This window comes from Vipera berus (genome assembly GCF_964194415.1).
Source record: "Vipera berus genome assembly, chromosome: 2".
In the NCBI taxonomy this organism is placed as follows: Eukaryota; Metazoa; Chordata; class Lepidosauria; order Squamata; family Viperidae; genus Vipera; species Vipera berus.
In genome coordinates this window covers 222,036,167-222,050,535 of record NC_138203.1, presented here as the reverse complement: position 1 = coordinate 222,050,535, position 14,369 = coordinate 222,036,167, and the positions used below count along the sequence as shown (strand labels likewise).

The 14,369-nt window shown below is 41.2% G+C and overlaps 1 protein-coding gene across 1 annotated transcript in view; it reads right to left on the bottom strand.

Annotated features, from left to right (window-relative positions):
• Positions 1-8,270: 8,270 nt before the first annotated feature.
• Positions 8,271-14,369, bottom strand: part of SEMA3G (semaphorin 3G) — a gene marked incomplete at its 5' end in the record, with an annotated part of 110,008 nt that continues 103,909 nt past the window's right edge. The window contains 2 exons of the mRNA XM_081316992.1: positions 8,271-10,089; positions 13,841-13,980. Of these exons, the coding sequence (XP_081173118.1) occupies positions 9,595-10,089; positions 13,841-13,980 (635 nt within the window). The 3' untranslated portion in view covers positions 8,271-9,594. The remainder of the gene's footprint in view (positions 10,090-13,840; positions 13,981-14,369) is intronic.

Sequence of the window (14,369 nt, the reverse complement as noted above, 5' to 3'; positions counted from 1 at the left end):
TTCTCCTAGAAAACTGACTTTATTTTCTATGTACATCTGGGAAGGGGAAATACCCTCCATTTATTTCTATTATAAGATGATCTAAAATTTCCTTCCAAGCTACTTTCTCTAACTGATTCTCCGTCTTCTCCCCAGTCTCCAAGCCTGAAAGGACATTCAGGAACCAACTAGTATCCTCCCCAATTCTGGAAGCAGAACTGTAAGTTATCTTGCTGTGATTCCTGGCATTTTCATATCCAAAATGGAATAAGAAGAATTTTTCCTTGCACCACCCAACATCCCTCTGTTTTGTTTTGTGTAATGTCTGTGCTGAATCCATAGACATCTTAAATCAACTAACTATGTGGTCCATAGAGATTCGTGCTTGGTAACAATTTTCTTCTTGGCTGGGCTGCTGGTTCTCCCTACTGTATGAGGTCTGACTGGCAGCAGGAAGAAAAAGATTTTTATCAGCTCGAGAGAGGTCACTGAATAAACAAGATCATGCTGTTCCTCCAAAAGCGCATCTCCCTTTTCCAATCAAAGCTGCTGGTGACTATGAGGAAACTGGTCTCTTTCTCTGCTTTGGTTTTGTTTTCCTCCTGGCTTTTTTTCTAATCTGCTGTAGTTTCAGGAATAGGATCCAACCCAGCCAGCACAAATCACACAGGAAGAGGGTGTGGGCTTCACTGGTTAGATGCAGCCACACAATGTATCCGCCTTGGCTTAGTCTTCATTCTGTCAACTGATCTTGCTAAAGCCTGAAGGCTTATGAAGGGCATTGACTAGCGCTAGTGGTGAAGAAAAGCACATCCCTCACAATTAACTCTTGTGTGTTTTGCAACAGTGGTTGAAATTTCACAAAGGATAAGTTGGGTGGGAAGTTAATCACTTACACATTACTGAAATTGAGCAAGGGTACTGATTCAGTGTACAGATCCTGGTTATTGCCCACGGCAACTTTTCTCAATTTGATATCTCCAACTGTGTTAGAATTGTTTTCTTTCCAAGACCAATAACTAGTGGAAATTTAGAGACAGTTATGGAAAGCACTAAACTACAGAAAATTGATGAATGATACTTGGAAAAAGTTTAATCTGGAGAGTGACAGAAACACGTATGTATTTAAGTATGAAACAGGACTAAGACCAAATGATGAACTAATTATATTTGCTTTGAATCCAAATTGGAAAATCCCAGTGAGGATTCTAATGGATTTTTCTGGTTATGTGGTTTGCATAATGCTAACTCCATTTTAATGTGTATTGCCAACTAGCAACTAAAGACAATAAGAGTCTATTGGTGTATCACAAGGAATCTATTACCTCCAGATTTTGGCAAACTACAAGTCCAAGTGGTGCCAGCCAATACCGTCCAAGAGGAAGGATCCTGGGGGTTCAGTAATATTTGGAGGAGTACAGCTCCGACAATCTGGGTGTCTCCAATGAAAGCATTCCCAGTTCCTGCTTTTCTGCATACTTCAGGGAGTTGGTTCATACACAGGCTGGCAACAGCTTTCCAGAATATCAGACAGCAACTCTACAGTTTTGTTTGGGATGTTCCAAGAACTGAAACCAGAACCATTTGCATCTTAAGTATATATTCTGCCACTGATTTATAATGCTTAGGTTGGGGGGGTGTCTGTCAGTGACCAATCTCCAGTTCCTAATATGTGGTGACAGTGGGCTGGACACATGTCTTCTCTAGCTAATTAGATGAAGCATTTCCCCAGTTAGTTTGTGCAATTGTTAATCTCAAAAACCCATCTTCAATGCTCTCACTTCCCTATTCCTGAAGACAAAAGAAGAGACATCAGAAAAATGGCTTTGTCATGTATGTTTCACTGCTTATTTGGTATTTGGGGTATTTTTTATGGCATCATTGTTCTCTCAGTCCTTCTAGGTTTTTGATATCGAAGTTGGTCTTACACTTTCCTGAATGCTTTTATTATTCAGATAGTTTAAATTCTTGATTGTTTTCTTGTGCTGTTGTTCTGTAACAATTTTTAGAGCAACTGTGCTATATGTATATTTGGGATGATCTGTAATGGACTGAGGGCTACAGTGTAGTGTTTAACCGCCCTGAGTCCTACGGGAGAAGGGCGGTATATAAGTCTAATAAACTAATAATAAACTAAACTAAGGAGTTGGACCTGAACTAGGAAACTGAACATTAAATATTCACTAGGTTATTTATAGACAGTCCCTCCCTCCCTCCCTCTCATCTCAATCAATCTCAATTTTCTTGTGGGAATAAAATTAGTTAAGACTCCCCCACTGGAGCCATCTTGAACTCTCAGAGAGATATTGGTATAAAAATGCATTTGACGGTGATAATTAATAATAATTATGTTGGAAATGGATTAGTGTAAAAAAATGTTATTCTTCACAAGTGACAGATGTTACCCATAATATTAAGACATAAATTGAATAAGCTACAATTTAATAAATCATAGCTCAGTGTGTGAACTCTGCCTACATCAATCTGCCACTTCAGGATAACATTCCACACATCTGATGAAATGGATTTTTCTACACTTCACCAAACCTAATGTCGCCATAAATCTGTTCTGTCTTTATGTTTTACAGTGGTTAGCATGATATTCTTTAACCCTGAGCTGCAGTGAGTGACTGAAAGAGTCAAGACACCAAGGCAAGTGAAATCCTACCCATTTTGTTCAGAAGCTGGTTGAATTCTCCTCCCATATTGCGGTCTTGAGAGGTATTGGACTACATTGTCCATTTTTCAAGTCAGCATTAACATTATATGGAAAGTGGATTCCAATAGGCCTGAAAGGAACTTCACTGGGAATGAGGGTGAACTGCATGGGCATTTCATAGGCTATGAAATGTGAAGTCCATTCCCAGCTCATACGTTGTTTATTATTTTACTCTACATCATGTTCCTTTTGCACTTTGTAGGACTTAATAAAAAAAAGGCTTTCTGTAATTATAGCCTGGCAGTTGCACAAACGAAGTTCACCAATTTCTGTCTTCTCTCTGATCTCTTCACACTCTGGGCTTCAAAGGCCTGAACTCCACATTAGCTCAAGGGCTGTAGCTAGAGAAGGCAAAGATCAGAAAGGCCATCCTTTCAGAGAGACTTCTCTGGATGGAGAACCGATCAGGTAGCAAATCTACACAAGATGTCAATTTATATCTTTTACCCCAACAAACACAGGGATAGGAACATTAGCTATTAGCTATTAGTCAATTTGGTTTCTGTTCTTGATTTTCTGTTTGGCCTTCCCAGGGGCCTCAAAATGCTCTGGCTGCATCTTCTGCAACCTGTCACTCTCCAAAGGGTCTAGAGACTGGGCTTCCCAATATTTCCAGCCATGGAGAATTCTGGAAGTTGCAACCCTCATGCATGCAGAGTTCTAGGATGAGGCAGTCTGCACTAGACAGTTGGCCAAAGAAGCCTAAGCAAGTAAAGATGGAGTGAGGAGGAAGTGTACTTTCTTTTCTTCCTAAAGTATGCATGAAAAATCCACTTCTGGAGATCCATTCACATTAAAGCTGAGGTCATTCAAATATTAAACCAATTAATGAAGTATATGCTTGGCAATAGCTACTACAGTCACAAAAGGAGTATTACATCCACAAATGCCTTGTTGAACCTTAGGGTGAATATATTCCACTAATGAAGTCTGAAAAAATAAGGTATTTTACCCTTCCTTTTTTGAAAATAGGAATTGTTTCCCCTACTCTTTAAAACAAGTGGGACTTAAGGTAGACATAATGGCACCAGTGTTCATTTTACCCACACATCCTATCCTAACCATTCTGGGGATGCTATTCTCTTGGCAGTCTTTGCTAGCTAGTAATATATACAGAAATGAATGGTAGGTCCACTTATGGAAGCTACCAGATAACACATAATATTTTAATTTTAATTTTAATTTTAATTGGATCTATATTTAGGCAAGAAAAACCCAGGTATAGTATAGGTAGTACCTGGCTCAATAGTAGTAACTATGAGTGAGATTTTGGAGTCTTATTGGACAATCAGTTAAATATGAGCCAGCAGTGTTCTGCAGCTGCCAAAAAAGCCAACACAGTTCTAGACTGCAATAACAGAGAGATAGAATCAAGATCACGTGAAGTGTTAATACCACTTTGTAATGCCTTGGTTAGACCATACTTTGAATACTGCATGCAGTTTTGGTCACCACAATGTAATGTTGAGACTCTAGAAAGAGTGCAGAGAAGAGCAATTAATATGATTCAGGGATTGCAGGCTAAAACATATAAAGAACAGTTGCTGGAATTGGATATGTCTAGTTTAATGAAAAGAAGGACTAGGGGTGACTTGATAGCAGTGTTCCAATATCTCAGGGTCTGCCACAAAGAAGAGGGAGTCACGCTATTCTCCAAACACCTGAAGGCAGGACAAGAAGCAATTGATGGAAACTAATCAAGGAGAGAAGCAACCTAGAACTAAGGAGAAATTTTCTGACAGTTAGAACAATTAATCGGTGGAACAAATTGTCTCCAGAAGTTGTGAATGCTCCAACAATGGAAGTTTTTAAGAAGAAATTGGACAGCCATTTGTCTGAAATAATATAGGATTTCCTGCCTGAGCAGGGGGTTGGACTAGAAGACCACCAAGGTCCCTTCCAATTCTGTTATTCTGTTCTAATTCTATTCACTTTTTGTGTCTCCCCATCCTTCAAAAGCTTTTTGAAGACACACCCCAAATGTCTTTATTTTAGTAAAGAGAAATGCTTAGAACCAGAAGTGAAAATGAATGATTTGGCCAGGTTCTGCAAAACGACCTCCCAGTCTCAGCCAATGAGAAATAGAGGCCAAATGAATTACTTCTCCTCCTCCACTAATCTATACTTCCTGTTGCATTTTTTCTAGCTGTCTACCAAAAATTCATCATCATCATCATCATTATCAAGATGAAGGAGCTTGTATTAAGAGGAAGCTGAAAAGCAGTTAAACCCCTTTTCTCTTGAAAGACCTAGTGGTACAGGTATAAACCAAGAACTGAAAGGCAGAATGAGGCAAGAATTCTTCAAATGGGAGGGGGGGAAAGTAGTAATATTTCCAAAAATGAACCATCTTTACAGTGGTTTCAAATACACCACAACTGAATTAGTAATGCATTGGTTCATCCATTGAGGAGAGATATAATGGTGTCATGGATATATTCATTGTTTTCTCTATCTCATATTTCTCAGCCTCTCCCTCTTAAAATTTCCTCTTGTTTCCCCATATCTTCTTTACGACAATCATGTTTTAAATCAAACCATCTTCATTGTAATCTATTTAATTGCCTTCAATCAGTACATCGTACAGTCATTGTAGCTCTGTTTTTTTAAATAAAATATTCGAATGTAGCAAAACTACAATTCACAAAAAATGAACTAGTCCCTGGGCTAAATAAACAGATCGCTCTCCTCTTTCACCCTTGCTATTTTAAAGGGTCTTTTCAGCAGGAAATACGGATGCAGATTTTTCTAATCAGATTCTGAAAGATTTTTTCAATGCAAGAGTAACTTGTAAGGCTACTATTATTCTTGCTTTACTAATAAGTGTTGGGAGTGATTTACTGGGACCAATTATATAAAGTGACGGTGTTATCCTACAATAAGAGGTATTCATCTATTTTAGATATTTCCAACATGTTGGCCTCCAACAGTGTTGAATGACAACTTGTGACATTTTCAGCCTATTCTTACTTCATGAAACATCCAAGATTGCTTGATTGGAACAAGATGAACTCATTGATTGGACTGCTTTCTTTTAGTCTATTTCCAGGATGAATGATTTTTACTTATCCCTTTTCCTTCATTATTTTTAAGATTCATTTGGATCAAAGCATTTTCACTTTTTTGGCAAATATTTAGTGGAATTCTGTAGGCACAGACATTGCAGGACAGCCATGTTTGTCTATGGTAGCAAAAAATCAGGAGTCTTATAGCCATTTTTCCAAATAAAAGTATGATTACGCAAATGTTATGCATATGAATTGCTCTGGTGTTTTAAGATGATTGCCATCCAAACAAAAACAAAAACAAAAAAACAAAAACATTTCAGATATTTTAGTTCATACAAAGAATGGGGCAAAGTTGGTTTGTTCTGGAAATGGACCAACGCATGATTCTTCTGGAGAGAAGTGATTCAGAAGAGGTATGAGGAAGAAAAAGGCAAGGACATTAGCAGCAGCTTTTAGAAGGGAAGGGTAGCCACATAGAAGATCAGGAGTGGGTGGGCTGCTTGGATATTCTGTGCTGTAGCTACTAGGGAAGGTGGGGGGAGAGGGCAATCTGAACCAGTCTTGCCCTGTTTGCCCCATCATCCCTCCAGAACATATCTTGAAATGGTGTTTTGCACAGAACATTAGGCACAAACCCCGTGCCAAGAGAATCTAGTATATCATTTGTTGGTTATAGATAATCTATTGATGGTGAGCAATGATAAAAAATGGATTCAGAGGAAAAACAGATGAACTGACTTTATGAAGTAGTTCTGATTTGTTTTCTGGTTACATGTGGTGATAAGAATCATGCCCATCCCATCATCTCCCATGGGAGTCTATTCTGTTTCCAGACCCAATCGACACCTGCACATCAACCTCCAAACCATGTTCATTCCATCTAGTCCAGGGGTAGGCAACCTTGGCTCTTTTATGACTTGTGGACTTCAACTCCCAGAATTCCTAAGCCAGCTGGCTCATGAATTCTGGGAGTTGAAGTCCAAGAGTCATAAAAGAGCCAAGGCCACCTACCCCTGATCTACTCCATTCTTTTTTTAATAGGACAATGTCCAGTAGTATAGTCAATCAGGATGTGGAACCTAAAGTTTACAAAAGCTTTGCTTGATCATTGAAGGAACTCTTGGATTGTTTTGAATGAGCTATACGTTAGAGTTTAAGGAACATGTCACCAACTTGGCAAAAGAGAAATCCACAAATCTGGGGTGTACACAAATAGAACAAGCGTTGGAAACACCCTAGTGGATTATTCCCTTAGTGCCAACCAGGCTCTCTGATCTGCCTGTCCTTTTGTTACATTTTATTAATTAAACATATTCATGCTGACATGTTACAGGACGAAGCACAGCTATAGCGTCATCTTTATTTCCAAGAAAGTCTGTGAGCCATATGTTGGTTTTATAAGCATTCTCAGGAGCAACGACGACTCATGGTTGCAGCCCGATGCTTCCTTTGAAAACATGCCCATCTGTTAGGAAAAAGCCAACCATATGCAATACAGCAGATAGGAGGGGCTCGTGGAGGTGGGTGGGAATAGAGGAAAAATTGGGACAGAATCACCATGGCAACCATTTCTTACAATCCTTCCTGAGACGGCTATTCCTTCTGCTTTTCAAGTCCTTGAGTCATCACAAAAATATGTAGGCTTGAATTGGGCTATCCTGACAGTCAACTACAAGGCTTGCAAGTAGTACTTTTATAGCTTTAATGCGAGAGAGAGTAAGGAACGCAATGGGTGAATTTCCTGTTGATGGGAAAAATCACTCTCCCTAACATGGGATACAGCTGAAGCTTGGGAAGGAAGAGAGTTTTGATAGATGGCTTGACCCATCTGTCAGAATATGCCATTCAGTCCACACATGGAATCAAATCCCTCAACTAAACAATACTGTGATTGTCAAGAAATAATGTTTCTACTTGGCAGTCACTTTTGTTCCTTTCAAGCAAATGCTTTGAAGTGCCAACATCTTAAACCTTCTTCCCTCAGTGAGATGACCTATCTCATGGGCTGGGTCAGACCCCCATGTTGGGACCTTCTGGTTTGGGATCTATCCCACTGCACCTTTGAGGAAACAAACCAGAAACTCTCCTGATTTGTTTTTATTATCTATTCTTGGCAATCACGGTGCCATAGGGCACTCAAATCAAAGCAACCCAGGGGATTGAAAGATATTAGTGGGCAGATGTCCAGACAAAACTGTTTCGTTATGAGGCTAGAAAGCTATCCCGCATCAGCTTTTCCCATTTGACAAATGTTACAATCCAGGTCTCTCTCGTTCTCCCACTTTCTCGTTTGCTCTTTCCCCATATAAATGGCAAATGTTGGCAGGGCTGTGGCTAGGTTCTAGTAACGAACACCCCACTTCTCCTGCCCCCTTCCCAGCATTGCTACTGAAGCTTCTCTTCTCTGCTGCATCCATTGCCTGAACAGCAGTGAAAAGATGAAGCCCTGATCAGTTGGTAAAAAGTAACTAATATCTCAATCCCAGGTCCACTTTGTCCTACGTCTATGCTGATGAAAGTCAAGAAGCGGGTGTAAAATTACATCCAAGACAGAGCTTGCTATGTAAGATTTAATTTATTTGAGGAACAAACGGCTAGTTTTCATTTAGCTGTCAATCTTTAAAACAAAGGAATTAATACAAGTCCATGAAAGGCATATTGGCTCATGTTGCCATCCGGTGGTGGGTCCCGTGTGTGATTGTACTGCCCAGGAAAAGTGGCCAGCAATGAAATAATGAAATAATTATAATTATCCAGGCTTTCCTGGTCAGGATAAGATATTGGCAAGCAAAATGTAGGAAGCTCGGGAATAGGTCGACCAAACTACGTTATGTGGCCAAGGTTAGCCTAGTGGTTCCTCTGCTTTTCGACAGAGGGCTTGTGGGGAAGGGGGGGAACAATTGCAACAAAGGAGGGCTGAGGAAAAGAAAAACTTAGCTGCTTTTCCGCCATTCATTTCCCCACTGAAATCTCTGCTCAGTCTAAGAAAAACCCAGGAAAGTAATGGGAGCTGCATAAGATTTTTTATTTTTTATTTTTTTGGTCTGGCCCATGCTACCCCCGAGGTTTCTGTTTATTTCTTTGCTTGTTTGTTTGGCAAGTTTAGTTTCGCCTCCAACTGTTGGTTATTTGAAAAGAATGCACTAGAGGGACACATGCGGTGTAAATGAGCATTAGGGTCAAATCATACTGTAAACATAACTGGCCTTTTTAAAAACTCATATGTAATCATGCCCAAAGAATTGGCATTACTTTTGACCTGTTGGACAGAACAAGGAAAAGCATGAGGCCGGAAGTGCTATAATGATCTGCTTTGCACCTCCAGGTACCACGATACGCAGAGTTCAGTGGTCACACCCGTACCCAGCGTGTAGTATAGGGAGAACAGGTCACCGGAAGCAGCATCTGTTCCTTCAAAGGGGTGACCGTGTCACCTGTCATCTACAGCTGATCCTTTTCACCTCCAGAAGAGCATGGGTTACATATCTCCATTCTTTCCAGCTCCCCACTGTTTCGTCTCAGTCCTGTAAGAGGAATGGGTGCTGCCGTTCCTTACTTGCTGGCAAGAGTCTCCCAGCTACCTGGTTAGATCCTTAAGGCTCCTTTTCTGAGTCACGTAGCTCAGCCGTACTGAACATGAGGCTTCGTGGATGCTAGCATTTAACACAGTCATGAGTGAGGCCACCTCCACCCTTTCTTAGACTTGACACCGTGGGAGGTGTGATATAACTCACACCAGGGTTGTCAATGTGGGATAGAAAAACAATACTTTGGTATTTGTTAAATCTCCAGCATTTTGACAGAAGGAAGGGATATCGATAGGCTCAGTTGATCAGCAAGGGCAAGGGGCTTCCATCAAGGCAAAGTTTTAGAAGGGTGGGTTTTAATTTACGGGATGCTTTTGCCAAGAGTTGGCTCCGTGTCCCCTTCAGTGGCTACTGCTTGCCTGGGCACCCGGTTTCTGTCACCGGGCTGCTTGCCTCTTCCCTTTTTGCCACCATCCAGCAGGTTCTTGCTCTTTGGGAGTTTGCCTTTATGCCACAGTGCACGATCTCCGCACCACACACGCTCACAGTACTCCTCCACTCTCTGCAGATTGCCGTAGCCGATCAGATGCATGATGTCTTTGAACCACAATCGCTGTCCCTGCACCAGGCGGAGATTGGGAACTCGGCATGGAGGCCGAGGCAGCTCCTCCTCCTGCTCCCTCTGGAAAATTTGTTCCAGCTGCTCATTCTCAACCACTTCCAAAATGATCTTGGTGACAGTCTGAGTAAAGCCCTGCTCCTGAGACCTGCAGTAATAAGTTCCAGTATCCTGACGAAAGAGTTTCCGAAACAGCAAGCCGTACTCTGTCTTCATGATCCGTTCATCCGTTTTCACCTGGAAGAGCCAGGAGAAAAAAAAAGAAAGAAATAAACTAGGAAGCTAAAGAGTTTTCTGGAACTTCAGTTTGATTTAATCAAGATACCACAGGGCAAGAAGTGGGCAATAACAGGGCTGCAAACTTTCCCACAATCTTTCTTAGTAACAAAAACCCAAACAGATCTGCGAATATGCTATGATTCATATATTTTCTGACATATATTAGAGTATGCTTGAATTGAAGCAGCGGTGTATGACAAAGTGATAACAGTATGGGTATGGGTAGAAAGTCCAGTGGCGAGAAATGCATCTCGCTTCTCCTCATGAGTAGTCAAGGTAGAATAAAAAAAGTAAATGCTTATTTCATGTGACTGATGTGAGTCTGAGAATCCAGGGATTTTTATAATTTTTTTTAAAGAAAAAAAAATAGAATTACACTTACTAAATATTGAACATACTGGTAAAGAATGAGCCCAGAGACTGGAACATCCAGGCAAATTGATAGATATATAAAATATTGCCCCTAAGATCAGAGCTGTTCAAAATAAAGCTACCACTTCACTTCCCCTATTTCAGGGGTAGGCAACCTCGGCTCTTTTATGACTCATGGACTTCAACTCCCAGAATTCCTGAGTCAGCTATGCTGACTCAGGAATTCTGGGAGTTGAAGTCCATGAGTCATAAAAGAGCCGAGGTTGCCTACCCCTGCCCTATTTCATCTATCTTTGTATTAGAGCTTCTGAAACATCCAGTCAGACTTTATATTTTCTCAAACCATGCTGCTTATCCTGATCCAGCATCTTATCTTTTCCTCAAATTGCCAGACTCCTTTGGTGGCTTGGCAATTTTCAATAAATGAAAACATTTCTCTAGCTTTGAAATGTCCCCATCTATCCCCCTTTCTCTGCCATTAGGTTGTGAATTCTTAGGGTGACTAGTTGTATGCTGGGTAATAATAGCGGTAATGCCTAAAAGGAATTTTTCTAGGGAGATGGCAGCTCCTAAAGCCAGGGATGCCATCCCAGAAGCCCACCTAAAATGCTAACCATGGTCAGTTATAGATAGTGCTTTTGTTCAAAAGCTCCATCTTGAAATGGCCTTCTCTTGCAAGGATCTTTCACCTGCAAGGATCCATTCCAGCCGAGTCCCCTGACACAAGCCCAATCTTATAAAGGAAATCACCAGTTTTGAGGCTAAATGGAAATAGCAGAGAGGTGTACGACTGCCTTCCCTTCTTTTTAATGATTGACTTGTATTTATTGTTTTATACAAAGAACAAGGAGCCCAGCAGGAGCAGCACATTCCATTAATCTGTGTGGTCCTTCAGAAAGCTGAAGGGGAGACATGGGAGGAGGTTTGACACCACTGCACCCTCAAGAGATACCAGCGCTGTCCTTATTAGCAAATGATATTTTGGAATGGAACTCAGCAGCTGTGTTTACTTATCAGTCCCACCTTCTATATCCCAATTGCTCCAAAAAAAACCCCCTCCTCTCCAATCATTGTGTATTATCACTTCACTTCCTGGGAACTGGACTTGCTGGGAAAAAGAGGAGAAAGACCTCGCACAGTAGAGGGTGGACTTCCCTATTTTCAGTTTAGCCAAGAATTCCTAATCAAACTCCTCGAAGTAGCAAATCCAAGAACCAAAAGTTTGGTGTAGTGGTTAAGGCGCTGACTTACAAACCAGGAGACCATGAATTCTAGTCCCACTTTAGGCATGAAAGCTGGATGGGTGACTTTGGGCCAGTCACTCTCTCTCAGTCCAACCCACCTCACTGGATTGTTGTTGTGGGGAAAAAGAGGAGAAAGATGGAGTATTGGGTATCTTTGCTGCCTAGAGTAACTTATAAAGTAATAAAGATGGGATAATAATCTACTAAAAGTAATCTACATGCAGATAAGATCAGGAAGAAAACCCTCTCCTTGAAGGCTAATTTCCATTACAAATAAATATTTAGTGTGGAGCAGAATTCAGTATGAAGTGGTAAAATCAGTAACATGCTAAAATCATGTCCAAGCTTTTTGAGAATACCCCCATAGATATATACCCCAGTTGACACACACTCCTACAATGAGCTTCTTTATTCCTCATCTTCTCTCCTTTACTTCAACTGCTGTTACTGAAATACTTGTGTTGATATTCCTGAGGTCCCCAATGTCTATTTCCTTGGTTACTTCCAATATGAAAAAAAGCTGGAATCTCACTTTCTAGCCTGAAAGGCAATTAATCTGTTAATTGTATGGCATTTTCCTTCTTCACTGCCGATGGTAAGTACCTCTTCTTAGTATACTCTCCACCAACATCACAACAATAATCTTCCCAAACAATTTCTTCCCCACAGAGGGCTTGCCTGCCAAAGTAGTTCTTGACTGATGGTCAATTTGCCAATGTCTGAACACTAGCCATTTGCAAATTAACACTCTGGTTGCCATCCACTGCGGTTGCATCAGCAATCAATTCAGCTGTTTTAGAAAAATCACTGAATGCCTCCTTAAGGCAGGGGTGTCAAACTCAATTTCATTGAGGGCCGCATCAGCATTGTGGTTGCCCTCAGGGGGCCGGGTGGGTATGGCCAGGGTGGGCGTGGCCTACTGGGTGGGCGTGGCTAGAGTGCTTATGGCCTACTGGGTGAGCATGGCCAGCTATACATCGTTTGCATCAAGGGTGCCTATGGGGGCCTGGGCAGGAGTGGGACAGATCTGAGGGTCTCTGGCAGAAGGAGGGTCTCTGGGCCAGGGCCAAGGCAGTGGGGGCCATTCCCTCACTGTTTCCAGGATGGCTTCGCGGGCCGCATGAAACCACTTCGCGGGTGGAATCCGGCCCCCGGGCCTTGTGTTTGACATGTCTGCCTTAAGGAATTCAGGGTCAGTTAGTAAAGCCTTAAACAACTCACATAGCCATCTTCTTCTCAGAGCTGGGGGGGGGGGAGAGAGAGACAGCTATAAAAATAACTTTCAAGGCTTGAAGGCCCACAACAGCTGTTTCATGTTATTTAAACTCTATCCATCTTACATTCAGTAGGATCCATTAGAACTGTACTTCCTTCTCTTTGGACCACTGTCTTGGCAATGATGGCCATGAGTAGTTTATTGACAAAAGACATTCCAAGTTATTGTATTGCCTCCTTGAAAAGGAGGTAAAAATCAAGAGAGGAAAATGCTTTTATTTTATTTTATTTTATTTTATTATTTAGTAGGCTCAGTTACATGATAATCTATTTTCTTTTGTACAAGTCCGGATACAAATCACTTCCCCCACCCCAGCCCAGAATTAAAGAAAAAAATCAGATTGAGGAGTGAGAGGGAGGGTAGATCACATCCACCAGGTGCAAGAATTTAGCTCTGCGTTATTACTGGAAGAGGTTGAGGGGACCTTTCTTATCGGTTTCATCTTCAGTAACCAAAAACTCCATATGTACTTACAGCCTGAAGAGAAAGCAATTTTATTCACAGACAGGGAACATTTCCACAGAATGGGAATGGGTATATTTGGCAGAGATCCTCAGCTTTTACAGCTGTATTGCAGACTGAAATTTAGTAAGTAAAGATCTCCCAGACCCTCACAATGCTCTATAATAATCAATAACTAATGTAAGAAAACAGTCAAGACAAAAAAAATGTGGTAGTTATGTGGCAGAAACAGCAGGAACGATAATGTGCTAACATGACTCATATATTTACATGAGAGAGTAAATGTTTGGGTATACTTAGAAGGAGAAGATTAAAGAAAATTGCCATTAAGAAGACAAAAGCAAGAGCGTCTCACCTCATCTCTTAGCTCCTCTGGAGATCTGCGTACAAACCATTGCACTGCAGCTTGGTGTGACTTGGGGATACACTCTAAGAAGGTACTGTTGTGCTCCGTCCCATACACCACCTTCTCCTCAGTGCTGTCAAAGTCATCCACTACAAAAACACAAAAAGGCTATTACCAAAGACCAATCGTTCTGTAAGTGCCCGTCTCCATAAAGGGCGTCACAAAGGCCCAGGATTGCTTCTGAACATGCGGGAGGTAGGAATGGGTCTGGCCCATCCTGAGTCTTTGCTCTTTGGTACAGAGAGATACTTATTCCCCATCCAAGAAAACTGAATAAAAATTGCCAGAATGTTTGCAGCGTTAATTCAAGAGGCCAAAGACTCCAAGCTTTCCTTTCTTTCCCAGTATTCCGGTGAAGATTATGGTGCTCTGTTTATGTTTTCAAATCATAAAACAGATACTGCCCAAAGTAAAAGTTGGCCCATCTTCCTGTGAAAATTTTTGTTTCCACGAACACAGAGCTCATATTAGCAGTAAC